Source organism: Rhincodon typus, chromosome 21 (assembly GCF_021869965.1).
Source record: "Rhincodon typus isolate 14 chromosome 21, sRhiTyp1.1, whole genome shotgun sequence".
Classification (NCBI taxonomy): Eukaryota; Metazoa; Chordata; class Chondrichthyes; order Orectolobiformes; family Rhincodontidae; genus Rhincodon; species Rhincodon typus.
The window spans coordinates 1240166-1264668 of NC_063352.1; the positions used below are offsets into that span (position 1 = coordinate 1240166).

General features: G+C 42.9%; 1 protein-coding gene across 3 annotated transcripts; it reads left to right on the top strand.

Annotated features, from left to right (window-relative positions):
• Positions 1-1030: 1030 nt before the first annotated feature.
• LOC109925981 (ITPRIP like 2) lies at positions 1031-24503 on the top strand. 3 transcript variants are annotated; one of them, XR_007264407.1, is made up of 2 exons: positions 1031-2571; positions 24480-24503. XR_007264407.1 is itself a non-coding variant. In XM_020525879.2 (1 exon), exon 1 carries the CDS (start codon positions 1076-1078, stop codon positions 2498-2500), a length of 1425 nt encoding a protein of 474 aa, XP_020381468.2. In that variant the 5' UTR covers positions 1031-1075; the 3' UTR covers positions 2501-2908. The 3 variants fall into 3 exon arrangements, 1 of the variants encoding a protein (XP_020381468.2); XR_007264406.1 differs by lacking the exon at positions 24480-24503 and adding an exon at positions 6225-8271; XM_020525879.2 differs by lacking the exon at positions 24480-24503 and having other exon boundaries at positions 1031-2908.

Genomic DNA, 24503 nt, shown 5'->3' on the forward strand with positions numbered 1-24503 from the left:
ACACCCACACTAATCCCCCCCCACACACACCCACACTAATCCCCCCCACACACACTCACACACACACACACACACACTCACACACACACACACTCACTCACACACTAATCCCCCCCACAGACACAGAGACACTCACGGGGTGAGGGTGGGGGTAATGGGGATGTTTTGCGGAGGGGGTGGAGGGTGAGGGTGACGGTCCCTGGGCACAGGCACAAGCCGCTTCCTCCCCGCTCCGGCTCTCAGTGACGCGGTGCCTCGCAACAGGAAGTTTCCAAAGTTTCAGCAAAGTTCAGCCCGAGAGAGGGAGAGGGACAGAGAGAGGGACTGAGAGAGAGCGACAGAGAGAGGGAGAGGGAGAGCGAGGGACTGAGAGAGAGGGAGAGGGACAGGGAGAGGGAGAGAGACAGGGAGAGGGAGAGAGGGAGAGGGAGAGAGGGAGAGGGACAGGGAGAGAGGGAGAGGGACAGGGAGAGGGAGAGGGACAGTGACAGAGAGAGGGACAGAGGGAGAGGGAGAGGTAGAGGGAGACAGAGAGAGGGAGAGAGACAGAGAGAGGGAGAGGGACAGAGAGAGGGACAGAGAGAGGGAGAGAGACAGAGAGAGGGAGAGGGACCGAGAGAGGGACAGAGAGAGAGAGAGAGAGGGAGAGGGACAGAGAGAGGGACAGAGAGAAAGAACGAGGGAGAGGGACTGAGAGAGAGAGAGGGACAGATAGAGGGACTGAGAGAGGGAGAGGGATAGAGAGAGGGACTGAGAGAGGGAGAGGGACAGGGAGAGGGAGAGAGAACAAGAGAGAGGGACTGAGAGAGGGAGAGGGACTGAGAGAGGGGAAGGGAGAGAGAGGGAGAGGGACTGAGAGAGGGAGAGGGACAGAGAGAGGGGAAGAGAGAGGGAGGGCGAGGGACAGGGACAGAGAGGGAGGGCGAGGGACAGGGACAGGGACAGGGAGGGAGGGAGAGAGAGGGGGAGAGGACAGGGAAGGAGAGGGAGGGGGGGTAGGGACCAGTTCAGATGCCGGGAGCCCGGGCTGGGGGGTAGGGGGTGCTGTGGGGTTTGAGATCCGAGCCCTGCCGCCATGCCCGGCCATTCGGGCCGTCGCTGCCGCCTGTTCTGGCTGCTGGCGAGTTGCCTGTGTGCCGCCTTCCTGTGCCTGCGGAGTGAGCTGGCCACTCAGCCCGAAGAGGAGCCTAGCCCCCTGCCCGTGCTGCAGCTCTCGCTGGCTTTCCTGCTCTGTTACTCTCTGATTAAATCCTGGTGCCCAGTTTGTCCTCACCAACCGTGCCCTGTGAGGGCACCCTCGGCCCATGTCGCCAGGAAAGTTGTCCTGGAGAGTTACTATGAGCACCAGCTGAGAATATCCCCCCATGTGCTGGGCCATAGCCGGGCCCATGTCCGTCAGGTTGTCACTGAGCTGCTCAGGGTAGGCAAGTGTGAACAGGAAGGGAGCACTTTGGCATTCCGCGGAGATTTCCTACAGATTGGCAGCACCTATGAACAACATCAGACCAACAGCCTGGACTGCTTCGACCTCCTGGTACCCATCAAAGTGCCCCAAGCCCTACAGCTGGAACCCACCTTCCACATAGGCCCCCAGTCCTCTCTGGAGGGCACTGCCATCTGCAGAGTGAAGCCATGCATCAAGCCGGAGTGGGCACGGTGCCAGAGGGAGTTTACTGAGAGTTTCTGTGTCCGCTTTGGGAAGCAGCGTGCCCTGTCCTCTGCCCAGGTCCTCAGGTGGTTCCACAGCAAGGTGCTCCGCTGCCTGAATGTGATCCGCTTCCATTGTGAACAGCGCTGTTCCATCAGCCTGGCGCCTCTCAAAGACCAGCTCATCCTCAAACTGCTGCCCAGGGCTGACTATGTTTGCTGCCACATTTCATTGTCGGTGAGGCTGATCCCAGCCCTGCATGTGGGGGATTCCATCTTCCTGGTGGCCCAGCCTTGCTGCAGGAGTCAACTGCTGTTACCTGCTCTCAGCCCGGGCACCCTCTGGGCTGTTTACCTCTCCAAACACGAGCGCAAGTTTCTCAACTGGCTCAAAGTGCAAACGCCAAACAATTCCTGCCACTTGAAGTGTCTGCAGATTATGAAGGCACTCCGGGACCTGGGCTGCAGAGAGTTTGACCAACAATTCTCTGTTCAGTGGAACACAATCCTGTGTTCCTACAACATGAAAACAGCGCTCTTCCACCTGCTTCTGAAAGGTCCCCTGGCTGCATGGGATGACAGATTCCTCATGGACAGACTGGAGGACTTGGTCCTGTTTTGGAGGGAGCGGTTACAGAAACAGGAACTGATGCATTTTTTCCTCGGGAATAAAAACGTTCCGGATTTTCTGACGGTGCCTAGGAAGATTAAGGAAGTGCTGCCCGTGAACTTGCTGGCAGGTTTTGATGCTGCTCTCTTGGACCTGGTCTCCTTTCAGCTCCTGAAAACGTGGAATTGTGCTCATCTCATCATGAAGCTCAACAATCATAAACACTTTGCAAGAAATTGCTAACAGATGCTCAAAGCTGAAACTGCCTCCAACTTAACAAATGTCAAACCGTTTCTGCTGCTTCTGTCTGCTCGGTTGGTCATTTAATTTTAATTTTAATTTATTGCATGTTATTCTAAGTGACACATCAGTATTGTGTCTCAAAACATGTATCTTTACTTGTGAAGAAGAGTCACATCAGACTCCACAAGTTAACTCTTGTTTCTCTCTCCACTGAAGCTGCCAGACATGCTGAGTTCCTCCAGCAAAATTGCTTTCTGTTTCATTACATAACTGTTCTCTGTTCAGGAAGAAAGCCAGTCAATGTTCCCTTAGTATTTTATATCAAAAGTTCTCATTAGAATGTGTACATTTTTAATGCATTGAAATCTCCATAATTTATTATTTTGTTAATAAATAATTTGAAGGCTTTCCTTGCTTCCTGCTCCTTTCTATCAGTGTAGTGTTCACTGTTTAAGGTTAGCTGGGGGGGATTATTCAGTTGAGATGGTGAATTTGCTGAGGTGAGCCTCGAATCAAAAACTCAATCTTCTGTGTGCTAACTGGTATGTGATGTTGTGACAGTGAGGACAAAATATCAGTGAGAAATGTAGCTCAAAAGGTACAACTTGGTTGGTGAAGGATTCCAGGATTTTCTCTCACTGTCTCTCATGTATGAGTGCTGCTGTGAAAGACTAATTTTATCAAGTTTTTCACCTCACTGTCACTGAGGCATTACACAAGAAACAATGATGGTTAAAAAAATGTATCAGAGGAGAGTGCTGATTGGTTGGTAAGTGGATTCTGTTTGCTAGAGACCTTATTGTTGAGAATGCACTAGTTACTCATCGTCTAACAGTTAACTGTCAAGCTTTATTTAAATGTAATCTCAGAAGGTTGACTCGAGTCAAAGTCACAAGACACACGACACTGGATTATAGTCTAATAGGTTTATTTGAAATCACAAGCTTTTGGAGCGCTGCTGCTTCATCAGATGAAGTCACCTGATGAAAGAGCAGTACTTGGAAAGCTTGTGATTTCAAATAAACCCGTTGGACGATAACCTGGGGTCATGTGACTTCTGACTTTGTCCACCCCAGTCCAACACTGGCACCTCCCCATCACGGCCCTAGTCAAGGCATTGTTGTGAAGAATTAGCTTCCACCTCTTCCATTCGGTTGAAACACACACAGATACCGCAACCCAAAACCAGTCCAGCTCGTCCCTGCCTCCCTAACCTGTTCTTCCTCCCACCTATCCCCTCCTCCCACCTCAAGCCGCACCTCCATCTCCTACCGACCAACCTCATCCCGCCCCCTTGACCTGTCCGTCCTCCCTGGACTGACCTATCCCCTTCCTAACTCCCTACCTACACTCACCTTTACTGGCTCCAACCCCGCCTCTTCGACCTGTTTGTTTCCTCTCCATCTATCCTCTCCTCTATCCCTCTTCTATCCGCCTCCCACTCTCTCCCTATTTATTTCAGAACCCCCTTCCCCTCCCCCTTTTCTGATGAAGGGTCTAGGCCCGAAACGTCAGCCTCTCTGCTCCTATGATGCTGCTTGGCCTGCTGTGTTCATCCAGCCCTGCACCTTGTTGTCTCGGATTCTCCAGCATCTGCAGTTCCTACTATCTCAGAGTGTATATGTGTTTTTTTTTACTGTCTTCCAAGATCTGGGATCTCAGGTCAAATGTACATAGCTTCCAGTGAACACAGGAGCCTGAAAAATGTGGTTGTTAACTGTCAGTCATCATTTAACTGTGGCCGTGCTTCTACCAATCAGAGTCTGCTTGCTAACCAGTTAGCATCTTTTTCTCATGCAGTGTAAACTTGCTGTTCCTGTTTAGTTTGATATTTCTTGTGACTTGTTCTGATGAGTGGAATATGGAAAGCCTCATTTAGACATCTTTTAGCGATTCTCCAGTTCTGTCCCACCAAAAGATTAACTGTACAAATCATTAAAACATGTCACAGTGTCGTAATCTTTTGCTGCCCACACAGGATCATCCATAAACTGAAAATATGCAACCCAGAATTCCCTTCATTCTATATTTGTGTGAAATGATTGTGTCTTTTCTTTCTGTTCACCACATGAGCCAATCTGTTTATTCCACTGTTTTTGCATTTGCAGATCCTGTTCTTTATCTAACAATGATTTTCTTGGGCTGGTCTTTAGCAGCTGTATACAGTGAGCAGTAACTCTGGGAGTTTGCTGAGACACTCGGTAGAGCGCAAAGGTGACTGAAATTCCAGCCACTGATACAGGCCAGGAATATTTCCAATATCATATCTAGTATCTGTCCATTATTCACAACTATTTGGCAGTCTGATCAATTCAAATATATGATTTTCCTCCTTTAATGCTTAAATGGATTGCATATTAACAACATGTGGGCACTGGTACACTTTATAATTTGTATTTCATTCCAGCATGCTAACATTTGAATTATTTTTTATTTTCTACAATTAACTTACAAATCAGAATATTCATTTGGTCTCATCAGTAGTCATTTTTTAAAGGTCATGATGTTTATCCAGGTATCTGAGTTGAATGGACTGAATATGTGTGTGTGTGTGGGTGCGGTGGAGGGGTTGCAGGTGGACGGGAAAGCTAGAAATTCATAAACAACTGTCAGTGGCAGAATAAGATCAATGGAAGCATCAGTGTGTTACAACTCGCTCTCTAGTGTTGTTTCAAGTAATGTATTGAAAAATGATTGAAAAACGCTGTGTGCACAGAATTTCAGTGGTTTAAGCATCACATTTTGATAAGTTGTTCTATTTGTATGCAATATCCTATACAATGCAATGCAGACTGAGTCACAATCAATCTAGTCTTTCTCAGAGTTCTACGTTAAACTGTTCATAACCAGTTTCATCATGTTAAAACTTCCATTTTATTTGCTCTTTGTGCTTTTTTTGGTCTGGCATTCGCATTAATACTTTCAAACTTATTGATGACACAGCCTTCTCAATATATCAGAGGAAATGATGGATTCAGGCACAGTTGCAACATTTAAAAGGCATCTGGATAGGTACAGGAATAGGAAAGGTTTGGAGGGAAAATGGACCAAACGCAAGCAAATGGGAAACAAAAATCAGAAATTGCTGGAAAAGCTCAGCAGGTTTTGCTGCACCTGTGAAGAGAAATCAGAGTTAACGTTTCAGGTCCAGTGACCCTTCCTCAGAACAGTTCCGAGGAAGGGTGACTGGTCCTGAAACATTAACTCTGTTTTCTCCTTCACAGATGCTGCCAGACCTGCTGAGCTTTTCCAGCAACTTCTGTTTTTTGTTTCTGATTTACAGCATCCGCAGTTCTTTTTGTTTTTATTTAGCGGACTAATGGGATTCGTTTAGTTTGGGAAACCTGGTCAGCATGGACTAGTTGGACCAAAGAGTTTGTTTCCATGCTGTTTGACTCTATGACTATCATGATAATGGACAGGAGCATATCAACAGAAGCACGGTTCATTCTGTTATTTCTCTGTTGCCCTATATATCTTCCAATGTAATCAAATAGCACAAGAGTCATACTTGATGCAGGCACACTAAGATTAGGGGTTCGTTCAGATTTTCTTGAAATGCTATTAGGATTTGGAGGTTTGTCATCACAGGTGACTAGTATATACAGTTGGCCATTCGCATGAAATTTTCAGACAGTTTATCCAATTTGTTAAGCAGCAGTTTAGCTAGTTCTGAAGAAGGATCACTGGACTTGAAACATTAACTTTGTTTCTCTCTCCACAGATGCTGCCAGATCTGCTGAGTTTCACCCGCAATTTCTGTTTGGTTTCAGATCTTCAACATCAACAGTTCTTTGTTTTATTTTAGCTATGAGACATTGGTTAATTAGACAGAAATGTGCACAACCTGCGATAGTGGAGGATGCTTGATATATCAGAGGACACGAGGAATGTGTCGCCCTTGTTAAAGTTGCAAATACAGCAACCTGCTCTCCATCCAAAGTGTTAAAGTCTTTCGTCAATCCTTTCTGATACATCTTCCATCTGAAGAAGACAGCTCCCTGATGAAGGCTGTGCTCCTGACTCTGAGCACATGTTGATAAGCCCTACGTTTGGCAATTGACACTGTGTCAATCACCTGTTTTAATCCTTAAATCAATGAGTGTCTGAATAACTGATGTCCCTTTGCCCATCTTCATTCAAAGGTTAGTTTTAATTGGTATTGGGGAGAAATATTTTTGCGAAACACTGCATTGCTTATAGAGTTACATGTGTCAGATTATTATTTGATGACCACTTTTGGAATACAGTGGACCTGGTGGTTTTGTTGGCACCTTGTTTTGTTGTTGTTTATTAGAAATTGTTTCTGTTTGCAGAAAGGAAGGAAGTGCTGAGGCAGCCGTTATATGAAGTCTCATGCTGCACAGGAAATACTAGAATGGTTCAGTTTTAAAATGATCCCAATTTCTGATAATGGGCAATTTTCTTCAGCAAGGGAAACATTTTGACTTAATTTGTACATGAAACAGATCCTAGCCTCATGGAATGTCCAGCTGAACAGATAAAAGTCCTTTTATCTTCTGTTACTTTTTACAGTAAAATATAGGAACAATCAGTTGCTAAACAGCTTTGTGTAGCTAGGATGATTGGCATATTCCTTGCTAAAAATAGATGGATAACTCCATGCACTAAGGTAGTCAGAAGAGTAAAGGCTGGGTACTGGCAGGTAGTGCCGATGGAGATTTCTATCAGATCGGCTGAGACTGTGGAATGATTTGTAAAACAAGACAGTGACTCCCTTTGAATTCAGAAACCCAATGGAAGTCGAGAGAGTCTGTAGGCTAGAAGCAAGACTTTCTACGGGATAGAACGAAAGTATCAGAGTTTTGAGAGATTTTAAATTTATTGAGGCCAGAACTGAAGCCTCAAAATGGTGAAAGAAGTTTGGCCAGTGGAAGGAGAAGCTTCTTGGTCAGGATTGCCTGCTCCCATGCTGCTACAATGCTGTCAGAGGTGCAAATGGGCACTTTTAATCACAGGTGGTTTCTGATAATTGTGAACAATCCAGTTCGGCCTGGATTAGCATCTGAGCTGCAATTTGGAATCAGGAGTCAAGTGTAGCAATGATAGTGGAGCTTAGAAATCCTTTTTGTAGCTTCAATCTTAAACCTATGTTGGAGAAAATTTATTGTATATCTATCACTTGAATAAATATCCATAGAGTAGATTGGTGAGAATGTAGAGCTGGGCATCATTGTCATGAATCTGCAAACTTGTTAGGTAGCTCTGGAAGTTGCTACTGAACAGCAGTGAGTAACAGAGTAAAAGGACTGAGCTAAGGCTGCTCCCAAGAACATCCAGACAATTTAAAAGAATTTTGGAAACCCAATATCCATTAAAAGGAGAGAAACTGCTTAAATATAGTGAAGAATATTTCTATTACAGGATTGAGAAAACTCGCTGTCTGAGTCAGGTGATGCTAAAACATTCAATTTAGAATTATTGAAAGCCTTCCAATTGTGTGGAAAGCTTTCAATAATTCCACTGTTCGCAGTTTTTGATTTCATGCACCCTCCTGAGTTAATAATTATTTACTTTGTAAGTAGATGATGTATAATATCAATTCGAAGCTGCAATATGGGTTCTCAGTACGTGTTCTGTTTTATAAAACAGGATTGTACAGGAGGAACTGAGACCAATGATGCATCAACTTAGGCATTTCTGGTTTGGTGAAATAAGCCAAATGTGCTCCTAGTACAGACAACCCCATTTCATTAACTAAAGAATACTTCTCCTTTTAATATTTCTACACTTCCATATTTTACAAGAGATTGGACAATGGGAATTCTATGGAGGTACAACAAATGGTTAAACTCTGCTGCTATCTAAAATAAAGCGCTATTTTTAAAAGCTAGCTGTTTATTTATCAAACTGAAAACTACAAAGTCATGACGTGGGCCTACAAAAATATTTGCCATAGATTGTATGTTGGACGTGATCAGCTTTTCTCAGCTGAACCAGCCGTTTTGATCTTTCAAGTCGCACAGTGTTACTGGTGTTTATGGTTTTTGCTCAGAGTTTCTGGCTAACAGATTTTGGGGCTTCCAGTGTTTATTTTTGCAGATTTTGATTTGCATCAAATGTAATTGCTCTCCCTGGGACTGGGACACGTCAGTGCTTTCAATGAGACTGTTTATGTTCACGCAACCTCCCATATGTCGCCCACTTGTTGAGAGCATTGCTCTCATGTCAGTTGGCAGGCTACAGTGTCTCTCCTTGGACATCACCCTGCTCACAAACTATTTCCTTCACAGCTATCGGTTGCTGGCCTGATGATTCATTTTCTGCCCCTGTTTTTCCTGCTAAGAGGCTGCAAGAGAGTTTGGATTAAGCCAAGAAAAAGATTCCAGTGGAAAAAAAAAGTTTTTGTACCACTGAAAAGTTTTTTTTTTAAATTTCAATGCCTTGACAATCTGTCATAGCAGCACAGAGATATATACAAGTTATATTCAGGATTTCAAATAGTCGTCTTACTGGGTTTTATCGGTGCTTTCAAAACACATACTTCCAGGAGAGCTCTTAGTGGGTCAACACAAAAAAAAGGAACTTTATATATTCGATGCTCTTTTATGACTGTGTATAATACATTGGCTGTAACATTCAATTTAATTGTCTGGTTACTAATATTTTTACACAGTAGGGCAGCATTACACCATAGATCTGAGTCACCCAATACACCCACGGGTGTGTCTTAACTGCTGAAATATTACTGCTCAATTCTCCTACTATCTAGATATTTATAAAACGGTATATACTTTTTATATGTGTATGACATACATTTTTAAGTAAATTGTTATTTCAGGGCGTTTGGAATAATGTGAACTTATTAGTAGCTTTGTTCAGAGAAGATTGTGTCTCACAAACTAGATTGAGTTTTTTAGAGAAAGTGACAAGGTAGTAAATGTTGCTCATGTGGACTTAATCAGGGCCTTTGACAAAGTCCATCATGGCAGACTGATACCAAAGGTGAAGTCACATGGGATCCACAGTGAGCTGGAAAGATTGGTACAGAACTGGCTTAGTCATTGGAGACAGAGTAGCAGTGGAAGGGTGTTTTTCAGACTGGAGATCTGTGACCAGTGGTGTTCGCAGGGATCAGTGCTGGGATGCCTGTTGTTTGTATTATGTATAAACGATTTGGAGGAGAATGTAGGTGATCTGATTAGTAAGTTTGTGGATGACACAAAAACTGGGGGAGCTGTGGATAGTGAGGAGGATTGCCAGAGGATACAGCAGGATGTTGATAGGCTGGGGACTTGCGCAGAGACATGGCAGGTGGAGTTTAACCTGGACAGATGCAAGGTGATGCATTTTGGAACATCGAAAGAACAAAGATCAGTACAGCACAGGAACAGGCCCTCAGACCCTCCAAGCCTGCGGTGGTTCATTTTGCTTTTCCATGTGAAAACAGTCTTCACTTACAGGATCCACATCCCTCTATTCCCTTCCTATTCATGTATTTGTCCAGGTGCTTCTTGAACGCTGCTACTGTGTCTGCTTTCACCACCTCCTCTGGCAGTGTGTTCCAGGCACTCCACCCTTTATGTGAAAAATGTGCCTCACACATCTCTTTTAAACTTACCCCCTCACACCTTGAATCTGTGTCCCCTAGTAACTGACCCCTCCAGCCTGGGAAAAAGCCTCATACTTTACACTCTATCCATGCCATTCACAATCTTATAAACTTCTATCAGGTCACCCCTCAAACTCCTGCATTCAAGTGAAAACAAACCCAGTCTACCCAACCTTTCTTCATAGCTAAAATCCCCCATACCAGGCAACATCCTGGTAAACATTTTCTGTACCCTTTCCAAAGCATCCACATCCTTCTGGTAGTGTGGTGACCAGAACTGTATGCAGTGTAGGAGGGAAGTATACAGTGAATGGCAGAACCCTTAGTAGCATCAGTACAGAGGGATCTAGGCGTACAGGTCCATACTTCCCTGAAAGTGGCGACACAAGTGGGTAAGGTGGTCAAGAAAGCATATGGCATGCTTGCCTCCATTGGCCAAGGCATTGAGTATAAAAATTGGCAAGTCATGTTGAAGATGTATAGAACTTTATTATTTTGGCCACATTTGGAATATTTCGTACAGTTCTGGTCACCACACAACCAGAACCATGTGGAAGCTTTGGAGAGGGGACAGAAATGGTTTACCAGGATAATGCCTGGTTTGGAGGGTACTAGCTATGAGGAGAGATTGGACAAACTTGGTTTGTTTTCACTTGAACATTGCAGGATGAGGGAGGTGACCTGAGAGAAGTTTACAAAGTTATGAGAGGGATGGATAGAATGGATAGGCGGAGCCTATTGTTCCCAGGGCAGAAATGTCAATTACTGGCGGACACAGGTTTAAGGTAAATGGGGGTAAGTTTAAAAGGAATGTGAGAGGCAGGTTGTTTTTTAAAACAGAGGGTGATAAGTGCTTGGAATGTGCTGCCAGAGGAGTTGGTGGAGGCAGATACAATAGGAACGTTCAAGAGGCATCGTGACAGATATTTGATGAGGCAGGAGTTAGAGGGATACAGACAGCATAGAGGCAAAAGGTTTTTAGTTTAGTGTCAGTGCAGTCTTGGAGAGTTGAAGGGCCTGTTCCTGTGCTGTACTGCTCTTTGTTCTTTGACGTAGGGGAAAGAGATTTGCATCAATAGTGTATTTTCAGTTTGTGAGACCATCTAAACCTCCTTGCAAAATAGCATGCATTTTAAATAATGCATTCTATTTGTGGTGAGAGAGAATTGCAGACAGCAGATGAGATGCAGTATTACTCAACTTGTGAGATGATTAAATTAATAATTTACAGGAGATAAATTAGTTCCACCAGCAGAAATAATTACAGTATGTCACCCATATAATAACTCGTTTATAACACCACTATAACTTGTATTTACATAGAGCTTTTGACATAATGAAACGTTTCAATGTACTTCACAGACGTATTATAAAACAAAGTATGATCCCAAACTACAGGAGGAGATTTCAGCTTCAAGGACCAAAAGCTTGATGAAAGAAGTAAGTTAGTAATTGTCTTAAAAGGAAAAAGGTGATGTGGTCGAGGTTGGGGTGGGAGGGCGGGGGTGCTTGTCACCCAGACCACTAATAGTGCAGCAATTATAAATGACCCAAGCGGCCAGAATTAGAGGAGACTAAATATCTCGGAGGTTTGTGGGGTTGGAGGAGATGGAGATCTCAGAGATAGGGAGGGATGAGGCAGAGGAAGAGGGATTTGAAAACAATGCGAGAATTTTTAAATTGCGGTGTTGCTTGATTGGCACCCAATGTAGATCAGAAAGCGCAGTGGTAATAGGGGAGCATGAGTGTTAAAATGCAGGCAGTAGTGTTTTGGATAACCTCAAATTTGCGGAACCCACAGGAAACAAAGTTTTCAGCAGTAGATGAACTGAGTTTGTTGAAGTCAATCGATGTTATAAAAGGTAGAAATAGGTGGCTTTGGACAAGATCAGTTCAGTGCCTGAGAAAGTAAAACGGGTTAACTCCTTCTCGGTTTGTTGACAGGAAGAGAGAGGAATCGGTATTTAGGGAACTAGAATGAAATGTTTAAGTTTTAGTCATTTATTCTTTCATGAACTACGAACTAGAGTTTTACAATTAACAACACTTTTAAGAAGCTTTCTGTTTTGTTGGAAAAAATCTAAGATACATATAGGGTGGTGAGGTGATTGAAGAAATCATTAGAAACTAGCAGAAGTGAAAGAAAAACACAAGGTGGAGATGAAGGAGTTACTAAAACAGAGGCAGTGAGTAGAACAACAAAAATACAGACATGGGGAAAAAAGGAAGTCAATGTATTGATGAACAAGACTCTCACCACAGGGGAAGTTAAAAGAAAGATTCAGTTTCCATTAGTTATCTTTCGGATTAAATTCAACACTTGAATATGTAGGGATGTAATATTATGTATTTAATGTAGTTACTTTGTTTTTTTTCGGTTGTGTTAAACTGCTTTTAGTATTGATAAGAAAAGACATTTTGTTGTAGCTTTACACTCATCAGGACACTTTGCAAGAATACCAATTCAAGGGGAAAATCAACATTGAAAATGCATGACAGAAGAGTGATGATTGGTTGGCAAGTGAATTGTGATTGGAAGAGGCATTACAATGGAGAATACACCCATTGATACTGATTGACAGTTAACTTCCAGTCTTTGTTTAATTTTAAATGGGCAGGTTGACTGATTAGGCAGGACATTGCACTGAGAAATGAACAAGTAAATGGTTGTCACCTATTTTGTTGAGTTGAACCAGGCGGTGTGTTCACGTTCTGTCTGTCTGTAAAGACCAGAGCCTTGTGTATTAGAATGTGTGACTTGCAGTACATGCAAGTGCACAACACTGCAAGCCCCACTGATAGTCCTGAACTGGTGTCAGTGTATTTCTTCACACACTCAGTATCATTGATCAAATGCTGTCTAATTTCAGAATCATATTTAATGTTTGACACTATGTTGCAGTGAGGGCTGGTTGAATACAGGCAGTGCCATGCTAGTGAACAGCCAGAATGATATGCTATTGGATGTGATCTGTTTGAGTTTGGGATGTACAGCCTATATACCTGCATCACACTGGCCCTGAAATTCATATCTCACATTATTTGTTTGTGACAGGCAGAATGCATTGGTTTAATGGCAGCATCTGTAAGCAGGAAACACCACTCATGTTGCTAACTGCCTAGTAGTAAGTAGCGTTTACTTAAAATTGGTATCTTAGTGGAGGGAGACTGGGCACTTTTCAGGACTGAGGTTGACATGGGGCTTACATGGGTTTGTGTGATATACAGCGAGAAATGATCTGATCAGCGTAATCCAATAGGATGGCTTCAACGTGCCCTATTTCAGCATCAAGAGTATAAAGTGAATAGACAGCTTGGGCTGTTTTTATAAGGTTATCAATAAAACCAATCTTACAGTGTGTGATGCTGCAGGAACTGACTGAATCGAGCAGACTGCTCGATTTCTGAACTGGGACATTGAGGAGAGTGAGCTGGTTTCACTGATCCATTTCCAATGCGAATGTGAATGTAGGATGGAGCTCATTAAGACATGCCAGGAAATTCTTTCATGATGAACACAGACCAAAACCTCAACAATATTTGTATTTTTCAGCAATTCTGCTTTTAGTGAACATTTCATTGCTATTTAAAGAGCTATGGGTAACAGGAGAGAGTTAATGTCATCATGCACCACAGTTTAACTGCTTCTGTACTCACCAGTGTTACAACCAGACTCCATGCTTCTGTCAGCGAGGGAATCCATTAACTGTGAGGCTGTATTGCTTGGTTAGCCTACTTATAGCTTTTTTGAGGTTTCCAATTTAAAAATAACCAGCAGCAAAGCTTTAGTCTGAAACATAATAAACGTGAGGTTGTTGCACAAAGAAAGGGATAGTAACTGAAATATGGATACAAAGATTAAAAGCGGGTACTGGTAAAATAACACTGATAAAGATCGCAATAAGATCTGTGATTGCAAGCCTGGTAACTGGTTTTCTGAAAGGAAAGGGTTGAAAACTCGAAGTTACAATTCAGCAGCAATGATTACTTCTGTAGTTGAATAGTTGGGGGTTTCCTTCAGGGGTGGACTGAGCACAAGGAAGGAATGGCAACTTCTTTATTTTGTTTTGATGACATTGCAGGTTGTGATCATTCAGTTCTTTCGACAGAAACCTGCTTCATTCCTTTAGCTAGGTTACCTCTCTCCATCTCTCTCAACAACTCTCTGCATGTTCACTGTCTCTCCCTGAAGATAGTTTTACTTTTCACAGTCTGTCTGACATAGAGCAAAACATGAGTTAGCTATTGTACTAACTTGTGATGAGTCATTGCTTTGTGGAATAAAGTCTGGCTCTAAAGTGGGGGGGTCTTTCTACATTCTTTTTTCTCTCAGAGGCTTCAAATTCTCATACCCTCTTGAGAGACCCATTGTGTTGCCCAAGAGTTAATCACATTCTGAAAGTCTCTCTCTGCGGTTGATACTGAGGAAATACATTCTTTCTGCTTTTTCCCGGATGTACTGACTCAAGAAAGACAGCCATGTGACTTCTAGCAGCCACCGTTTTAGGCTCTTTGTGCACAGTTAAAGAGAGATTTCCTTTTTAACAAAATCTAGAATGTAATTACACTGTTGTAATTCTGATTACTAAGAAATTAATCTCACAATCGCTGCAATCTGGGTTGTGTTTTTCTGGCCAAATGGACATGACCTCAATACCACTGAGTTGTGAGTATGAAAGGCAGCGTCAGATTTACAGAGAGGCACAAGAAACAATATAGTGGACAGGGTGAAACGTGACAGTGATGATCCAGTAGCCAGTTTGGTCACTGATGCTGACTGTTTTGGGCTCAGACACAGGAACTGACTGCGTTGACCGCTTCAGAGAGATTCTTACCACCCAATTAACTATCCCACAGAAAGAGGAGTAGACAGTAGCAGGGAAAATAGATCTGACTCCCTTTATTTGCTGTTTACTAATTTGATTTATTACCCAGTTTTATGGCCATATCACCTCTACTCTGATGACTCTGCTCGGCTCCTTCAACCAATCACGTACTAAAAGTGTCCCTCTGTGGTTGATACTAGGGAAACACATCAGCCTATCTACTTTTTCTGGATGGGCTGACTTGAGAAGACATGGTCACATGGTTATGTGATTTCGAGCAGCCATTTTTAGGCACTTTGTGCACAGTTAAACAGAGATTTGCCTTTTTACAAAATCTAGACTATAATTACACTGTCTTAATACTGGTCACTTGGAAGTGAATCTTCGAAGCACTGTGATCTGGTTATGTTTTCCCCATGTAATAGCTAGTTAAACAATACATGAGCCTGAATTTGTAACCAATATATACTATAACCATACAAATCAGTGAGTGAAATGTGTCATTTAACATCATGTGAACTTTACTTCAGGAAACAATTCACAAACTTTAGTTAACTCCCACAAAATGTGAAAATGATTTTTGTTTTTAAAAACAGAAGCAAACAACATATTTTCCAGAAGTATTCAGTTAACAAATAGCAACACGCCTTAGCAACTCTCTAAAAAAGAAAGACACGATGACAGAAGAATGACATTTTTAGCAAAATCTTTCAAAGCTCAACCGATTCAATTTTTAAAATATAGGCAGCTATTTCCTGTTGGCTGCAAACCCACAGACAGTGTAACACAGAGAGAGAGGGAGGGACAGACAGACAGACAGAGAGAGAGAGACTCTGACCGAACTTTGCGTTCCATCGGACAGGTAGCTGGGGGTCCCTAGGCACTGAGCTAGCAATGACTAAGGTATTCTGACTGGGGCCAGTGACTATTATTTCATATTGTGGGCAGCTGACACTAATCCTATGATTCAATGAATTCAGGATGACTACTCAACAGCATTAAAATGAAACCAATCCTTTCTGAACAGACCAGGATACTTGACAAAAAAAATGCAATCATTTCGATTAACCCATAGGGATAACTATTCACACCTTTAGTATGTTGAATGAGTAAGCAGTTACAGGACTGAAACTCTGGGATGGACCCTTTGGGAAATCATGTCTGAGATTGAATTCCATAACAGCACAGAAAGATCCAAGTTCTAAAAGGAATGCACGTTACGAAAAGGAAAAAAATCCACTTTTTAACATTGTTGCCATGGCATGAAGATATTTGTTCTCTATAGGATTGATTATTTTGAGGTGTTAACAGAATGGAGCAATTAATATTTTCTGCTAGACACAATAAAACTGCAGGCCTGCTCACTCAGGTGACTAGTTGCCAAATGTGTGTCCAGATCGAAATCAGCAGGACAGGTTTGATTCCTGTTCCAGATGAGGTAGACTTCCGACCTGCCTCTGAGACTGGAAAACAAATGACAAATAACCACAGACAAAAACGGCCAAGACAACAGCTCAGGATGTAGCATCAGTTGATAAGGAGCCAAGCATCTGTTGTCAGGCAGAGTAGATGTGACATGGCTATAAAACTGGGTAATACATCAAATTAGAAAACAGCAAATAAAAAGGAAATCAGATCCTGTCTGAAGCTGTCTATGTGTCGGAGTCTAAAACTGTGGGCAGCAAATTGACAAACTGACTGCTGAACAGTCACTATCTCGTTTCACTCCGTCCACTATATAGTTTTACAAAGAGACACAAGAAACAAATGAGGCTGCCTTTCGTATTCACAACCCAGTGGTACTGAGGTCAACTGTAGCCCATTCAAGAGCAGGTGGGGAAATTGAAACTTGGCCAGCCCACGGAGACATTACATAGTCTTCAGCTAGCCCTGTAAATGTAGTCCAAAAGATCAATTCACACATTCTTAAACCAAATGAAACCATTCAGCTTCAAAGATGTGGTTCTCATGTGAAGCTACATCATAAAAAGAAAGAAAAGTGAAGCTTGGAGCTGACTGATGCTAATGAAACTGTAAATATACAAATTGGCACAGAAATAAAAATCAAAAATAATTTGCTCTTGGCCAAGATTATGAGAAAATCAAATTTACACCTTCAGGCGGAAAGTGTGTGTTTCCTGATTTACTCATAACTTCCCATTAGAGAACACATTACCAGCTTGCTACCATGGCAGAAAACCTAATTCAAACCCAACAAACTGAAGATTGAACAATTCATTGAAGTCAATTTACATTTTGTACACCTTTTTTCAATTGTTCATTAAATATATAACATGAAAATCTCATGTTCAAATGTCCTACAGTTGATTTAACAAGAATAACAAGGGCCATAATGTATCAGACAGAAATATTAGTGACATCTTTCAGCTTTTGATTTTTCAGAAGTTTAATCGTTTTTACTGGCACCATAAGTAATGTTTGAAATTAAAGTGGAAACTTTAGGATTATGGGGGCGGCATGGCAGCACGGTGGCTCAGTGGTTAGCACTGCAGCCTCACAGCGCCAGGGACCCAGGTTCGATTCCAGCCTCGGGCGACTGTCTGTGTGGAATTTGCACATTCTCCCTGTGTCTGCGTGGGTTTCCTCCGGGTGCTCTGGTTTCCTCCCACAGTCCAAAGATGTGCAGGCTAGGTGGATTGGCCATACTAAATTGCCCGTAGTGTTCAGGGGTGTATGGGTTATAGGGGGATGGGTCTGGGTGGGATGCTCCAAGGGTTGGTGTGGACTTGTTGGGCCGAAGGGCCTGTTTCCACACTGTAGGGATTCTATTCTATGGGAGCAGGAGCAGGATATTCAGTGATTGATCCCACCCTGTCATTCAACACCATCATCAACTCCAAATCAATGATCTATATCATCAACAGCTGGGGTCCAAGCCCTGATCCTTGTGGCCCGCTACTATTCACAACCTGCTCACATTGGCAGGACCTATTTATTCCTAGTCTGTTTTCTATCTGTTAGGTGACTGTTACTTCATGCCAGTATATTACCTCCTCATTCAAGTATTTTAGACTTTCTAACCAGCCTCATATGGGGGACTTTATCAAAAAACCTTCTGAGAAATCTAAGTAGACTCCATCTATCAGCTCTCCTTTATCCTTTTTAAAAAACCTCGAACAATATTGACAAACACAGAGTAAGAGCAGGCACAAGGAAGTCATGGTGCTCAGAGGGACAGGAGGACTGGAATGCATTTACTTCAATGCCAGAAGTATAGCAGGTAAATCAGATTATCGAAGAGCACATATTACTACATGGAATTAGGATGTTATTGCCATTACGGAGGCATGGTTAAAGGATGGACAGGACTGGCAGCTTAACATTCCTGGATATTGCTGTTTTAGACAGGACAGAAAGGGAAACAAAAGGGGTAGGCGGGGTGGGGGGAGGTGTTGCATTGCTGATTAGGGATCACATCACAGCTGTGCCAAGGAACGACACATCGGAGGGATCTTGCAGTGAGGCATTATGGATAGAGCTCAGGAACGGGAAGGATGAAATCACAATATTGGGAGTTTTCTATAGACCTCCCAACAGTCCATGGGAGACAGAGGAGCAGATATGTAGTCAGAAACTGGAAAGGTGTGAAAAAAGCAGGTAGTTGTGGTGGGTGGCTTCAACTTTCCTATTATTGACTGGGAATCCCTTAGAGCCAGGGGCTTGGATTGAAAACAATTTGTTAGTTGTGTGCAGGAGGGCTTTTTGAGGCAGTATGTTGACAATCCAACCAGAGAGGAGGCCATATTAGACTTGGTCGTAGGGAATGAGCCAGGACGGGTGATTGATGTTTCAGTAAGAGAGCATTTCAGGCTTAGTGACCATAACTCCATATAATTTCGAGTAGTCAAGGAAAAGGACACAAGTGGCCCTCGGGTGAGGGTACGTAATTGGGCAAGAGCTAGTTACATCCAAATTAGACAGGAACTGGGGAATGTGGATTGGGAGCAGTTATTTGAGGGCAAATCTACCTCTGGCACGTGGGAGGCTTTTAAAGGCCAATTGTCTAAAGTGCAGGACATGAATGCCCCTACAAAACTGAAGGATAGGAATGGCAGGATTCAGGAAACATGGAAATTGTAAGGTCAGTCAAAAGAAAAAGGGAAGCATACCACATGTCTAGGCAGCTACAAACTGACAAAGCCCTGGAGGATATAGAGAAATTAGGAATGAACTTAAACTTAGGAAAGCAAAGAGGGGCCATGAAATGTCTTTAGCAAATAGGGTCAAAGGGAATCCCAAGGCTTTTTATGCATATGTTAGGAGAAAGAGGGTAACAAGGGAAAGAGTAGGCCCACTCAAGGATGAAGAAGGGAAGTTATACATAGAGCCACAGGAAGTGAGGGAGATTCTGAATGAGTACTTTATATCAGTTTTCACTAAGGAGAAAGACATGACTAATGTTGACGTCAGGGCTGAGCGTGAATACTCAAGAGAATGTCAACATATTGAAAGACGAAGTTTTGGAAATCCTAAATTGCATTAAGATAGACAAGTCCCCAGGACCAGATGGGATTTACTCCAGGTTACTGTGAGAGGCAAGAGAGGAAATAGCTGGGACATTGGCAGATATCTTCACATCCTCGTTGATCACAGGTGAAGTTCCAGAGGACTGAAGATTAGTGAATGTTGTTCTCTTGTTTAAGAAAGGATGCAGGGATAATCTAGGAAATTATAGGCCAGGGAGCCAGACGTCTGTGGTGGGGAAGGTCTTGGAGAAGAATCTGAGGGACAAGATATATGCACATTTGGAGGAAAATAGACTCGTTAGTGACAACATGGTTTTGTGTGGGAAAGGTCATATCTCGCCAACCTGATTGAATTTTTTGAAGAGGTGACAAAGATAATTGATGAGGGAATGGCTGTGGATGTAGTTTATATGGACCTTAGTAAGGCATTTGATAAAGTCCCACAGGGCAGATTGGTACAAAAACTAAAATCACAAGCAATTTGGGGTGACCTGGCTAGATGGGTAGAAAACTGGCTCGGTTATAGAAGACAAAGGGTAGTGGTGGAAGAGATAACACAGTGTGGAGCTGGAGGAACACAGTAGGCCAGGCAGCATCAGAGGAGCTGGAAAGTTGACGTTTCAGGTCAGGACCCTTCTTCAGAAAACGGATGATTTTCAGAATGGAGACCGGTAACTACTGGTGTTCCACAGGGGTCAGTCTTGGGTCCTCTGTTGTTTGTAGTATATATAAATGATCTGGAGGAAAATGTGGTGGTCTGATTAGTAGGTTTGCAGATGACATGAAGATTGGTGGAGTTGCTGATAGTGCCAACAATTGCGAAAGGATTAAACAGGATATAGATAGATTGGTGACTTGGGCACAGAAATGGCAGATGGAGTATAATCCAGACAAATGTGAGGTGATGCATTTTGGAGGATCAAATTTAGGTGTGAATTATGTTGTAAATGGCAGAACCTTTAGGAACATTAACATACAGACGGATCTGGGTGTGCAGGTCCGCAGTTCCCTGGAAGTAGCAACACATGTGGCCAAGGTGATTAAGAAGACATATGGCATGCTTGCCTTCATCGGCCGGGGCATGGAGTATAAGAGTTGGCAAAACATGTTGCAGCTATAAAACTTTGTTAGGCCGCTTTTGGAGTATTGTGTGCAGTTTTGGTCACCACATTACCAGAAGGATGTGGAAAGTTTGGATAGAGTACAGAGAAGGCTCACCAGGATGTTGCCTTGTCTCCAGAGCATTGGCTATGAGGAAAGGCTAAAAAGACTAGGATTGTTTTCACTGGAAAGTAGTAGCTGAGAGGAGACCTGATAGAGGTCTACAAAATTATGAGATACTAAGATAGGGTGGATAGTCAGAGGCTTCTTCCTAGGGTTGAAGTTTCAATTACAAGGAAGCAAAAGTTCAAGGTCTGGGGAGGGGAGTGGAATTTAAGGGAGATGAGCGAGGGAACTTTTTCCACACAGAGAGTGGTAGCAGCCTGGAATGCACTACCAGAAGAGGTGGTGAAGACATTTAGAACGCACCTTGATGGGTACATGAATAAGCAGGAATACAGGGATACAGATCTAAAAATGGCAGACTTGTTTTTAGATTAATTAGGGCATGATGGTTGGCACAGGCTTGGAGGGCCGAAGGGTCTGTTCCTGTGCTGTACTTTCTGATTTGTTCAAACATGATTTTCCATTCTCAAATCCATGCCAATCAGAACACTCAAAATCCTTCCTCTGATCCAGAATGAGTTCTGTTATAAACAGCATGTGAAGCTGTTATTCCCATCAATGAAACTTAATGCTAACTTGAAGGAAATTGAAAAGACTCATTTATAACATCTCCCACATCTAACTTTAATAATTTGAATCTGTGACTTAAATCTTTCAAAGTGTAGGAAGTATTTACACTATGTGTCATGGAGTGTGTGAATAAATGTAATTCACACACACATATCTGACTAAAGACAAAAATCAGATTGACTTAATTACCCCTTTTTCCTTCTAAGATGGGGGCATTGCTGGCTGTGCCAGTATTTATTGCCTGCCTTTAATTGCCCTGGAAAAAGTGGTGGTGAGCTACTTTTCTGAACTGCTGCAGTCTATGTTATAGAGATAGACCCACAATACAACAGGAAAGGATGTTCAGGATTTTGACCCAGCAACACTGAAGGAATGGCGATATGTTTCTATTGGAATAGTTCCTTTATCTTGGAGGGGAACTTGCAGGGGGTGGTGTTCCCATATGTCTGCTGCCCTTGTCTTTCTAGATGGAAGTGGTCGTGGGTTTGGAAGGTGCTGCCTGAGGATATTTGGTGAATTGCTGTAGTGTATCTTGTAGATAGTACACACTGCTGCTACTGAGTCACCTGACCTGATTTGTGTTACAGAATTTACAGCAGGTCATATGATCCCTTCATTCCTCCAATTTGTCTTAAATAAAAGACAGTCCCAAAATGTAACAATTTTATAAATATTGTCTCCATAACACAATATTAGACTCATGTTAAAGCAGTACTTCCGGCCAGTTCAGTCTCTTGAGTATTCCAGGCTGTGTTTAGGGTCACTGCTCCCATGTGTCCTCATCAGTGCTCTTAAAGGGGCTGTCAAAGGTGTAATCTCAGTGATGTGTTCAGCAAAGATTCTCACTGGAACGTGAAGCTGCGAGGATTAGGGATGAGTTTAACAAAAAAATAGCATCAGTGCAGTGTTGCAGTTTTGGACAGTGTGTGAAAGATCCCATGACAATCTTTCACTAAAATAGCTATCCTGATCTTTATCACCTTGCAGTTTATGGGAGCTTGCTGTGTATAAATGGCTGCTGTGTTTCCAACATTTCAACTGTGACTCCACTTTTAAAACAAAAGTGTTCCACTGGCTGCAAAGCCCTTTGAATACCCAGAGATTTATAAAGCACTTTTCTCTACAAGTCGTTGTCTTCATGTAATACTGACAAGATACTGGTTATGGTCTGGAATCTGCTGCATTTATACCTGTTCCCAGTGTTTCTTTATTCATTCACAGGATGAGGGCGTTGCTGACCAGGCAACATTTATTGCCCATCCCTAATTGCCCAGAAGGCAGTTAAGAGTCAACCACATTGCTGTTAGTCTGAATCACATGTAGGCCAGACTGGGTAAGGATGGCAGTTTTCTTCCATAAAAAGGACATTAGTGAACCAGATGGGTTTTTTCCCAACAACCAACAATGGTTTCAACATCATCGGATTCTTAATTCTGGATTTTTATTGAACTCAAATTCTACCATCTGCCACAATACGGAGGGCAGTCATGGATTTGAGCCCAGGTCCCCAGAACTCTATCTGGGTCTACTAGACTAACAGTCCAGTGATAGTACCACTAGGCCATTGCCTCCCAGTCCCCAGTTCCTCCCAGTCAGTGTTATGTGGAATAGGAGGCAATGACTAAGCCATAGCTACTCCACATCTCAGCTTCAAATGGTCATCCAGAGACCATGAGCTGCACTGTCACCACTAAAAACAAGTCTTTTGAGATGTTGTGGCTATGGATGAAAGGTACAGGGTCACATCTGCAAATTGCTGTACCTCCTTGCACATTGTCCTCAGAATACAGATGAAGAATTTCAGCACGTCCCCTTATTCTAATCTTATATCTATTTTATTTTATTCTACCTTATCCTATCTTCTGATCTTATGTCTAAAACCCTTGACTCCAAAGCCCCAGGTAGACCTGCCAGTTTTCACCTGAGGGAAGGAGTGTTCCAATCCAGCAGATTTTGTTGGGTGGATCTTGTTGGGTTTGTGCTTGGGAGAAAGGTGGTCACTGTCATGAAAGAGAAACCTGGTTGGATTGGGAAGGAGATAGACAGGGTAACGCAGCCTGTTGGCTTGGACCGAACCCACTTCCTGCTCTTGCCTATTGCAGTACAAGTGTTTTTTTTTAAAACCCATTCAAGCTGAGAACGTCCTTCAGTTCAACTCGTCCTCTTCCTCATGGTTGTTTTCTGCTGTTGGAGACCCTGGAGACTGAGTATGGTGGAAGGTAAAAATGAGTGAATTGACCATCTCAGGATGCAGAAGGGATGATGAAAGCAGTTAAAAGCTGAATGTTTGTGATGTTAATAGCAGCTACCTGAGGTCCTGCTGGTGTTGCTTGTCCTGTAGGTATTATACATCAGCTGCTGTGAGGTCACATTAAAGCTGGGAGCAGTAGGTGCTCTGAAACAGAACAGAGTGCGATGGCTCACAAAACACAAAAGCCTTGGAGAAAGAAGCTCTGAAGCCTCCAGTATCTACCTCCAAAGCGTTCTGACACAAATAAAATCAGTGTTTGTAAAATATTCACACATTTTGTACTGACATTTCCTGGGTTTTTCTACACAGCTCCTTTACAAAGCCATTGCACACAAACAGGCAGGTCCATGTACAAATACCACTTGCCTGGGTAATTCTGATGGTGCTCCTCCTCCTCCTGCTGCTGATTGATATTACAGACACCAGGGAAATGACCAGGTTTAAAATGGATCTGTTTCACATTCTCAATTATTCTTCAGTCAGTCTCAGGACTGTATCAGGAAAGTCAGTTCACCATCAGCAGCAATGACATGTCTCACAGCAACCACTTTGAAAAGAAACCACTGCCGTCTGGAACAGGTTAGACCTGTGTAACACTGTTTTGAGGCAATAATATAGTAATTTGGGATCAATCCTGGTTTTATTTCACAGCAGGGCCCCATCCACAGGGTTTGTACTGAAGGAGTGCTCTTGGCTCTCCCTCCAAGCAGATGGCTGAATCGCTAACCATTGTTAAATTGGCCTTTATCTTGTATTTCTTTCACTGTTAATGATTCCCCCAGTCAGCTGCTACCATTCATGAGGAGTAAGATCAACATTATCCCTGGGGTTACTCATAGCTCCCACTATGTAAGCCAGCCTTGGCAAATACAAACATTCTGAAGCCAAATGTTCTCTGAACAAAGAGCTCCCACAAGTACAAATGTTGTACTCCAGTTGCCAAAGTAAATTTCTATGAGGTAATGACATGGATATTCCCATTAAAATCCCATGGGAATAAAAATGTGAGAGCTTCAGCTCCATCCTAATTCTGATATCTCCACAGTGGAAATTCAATGATGGAAAGCGG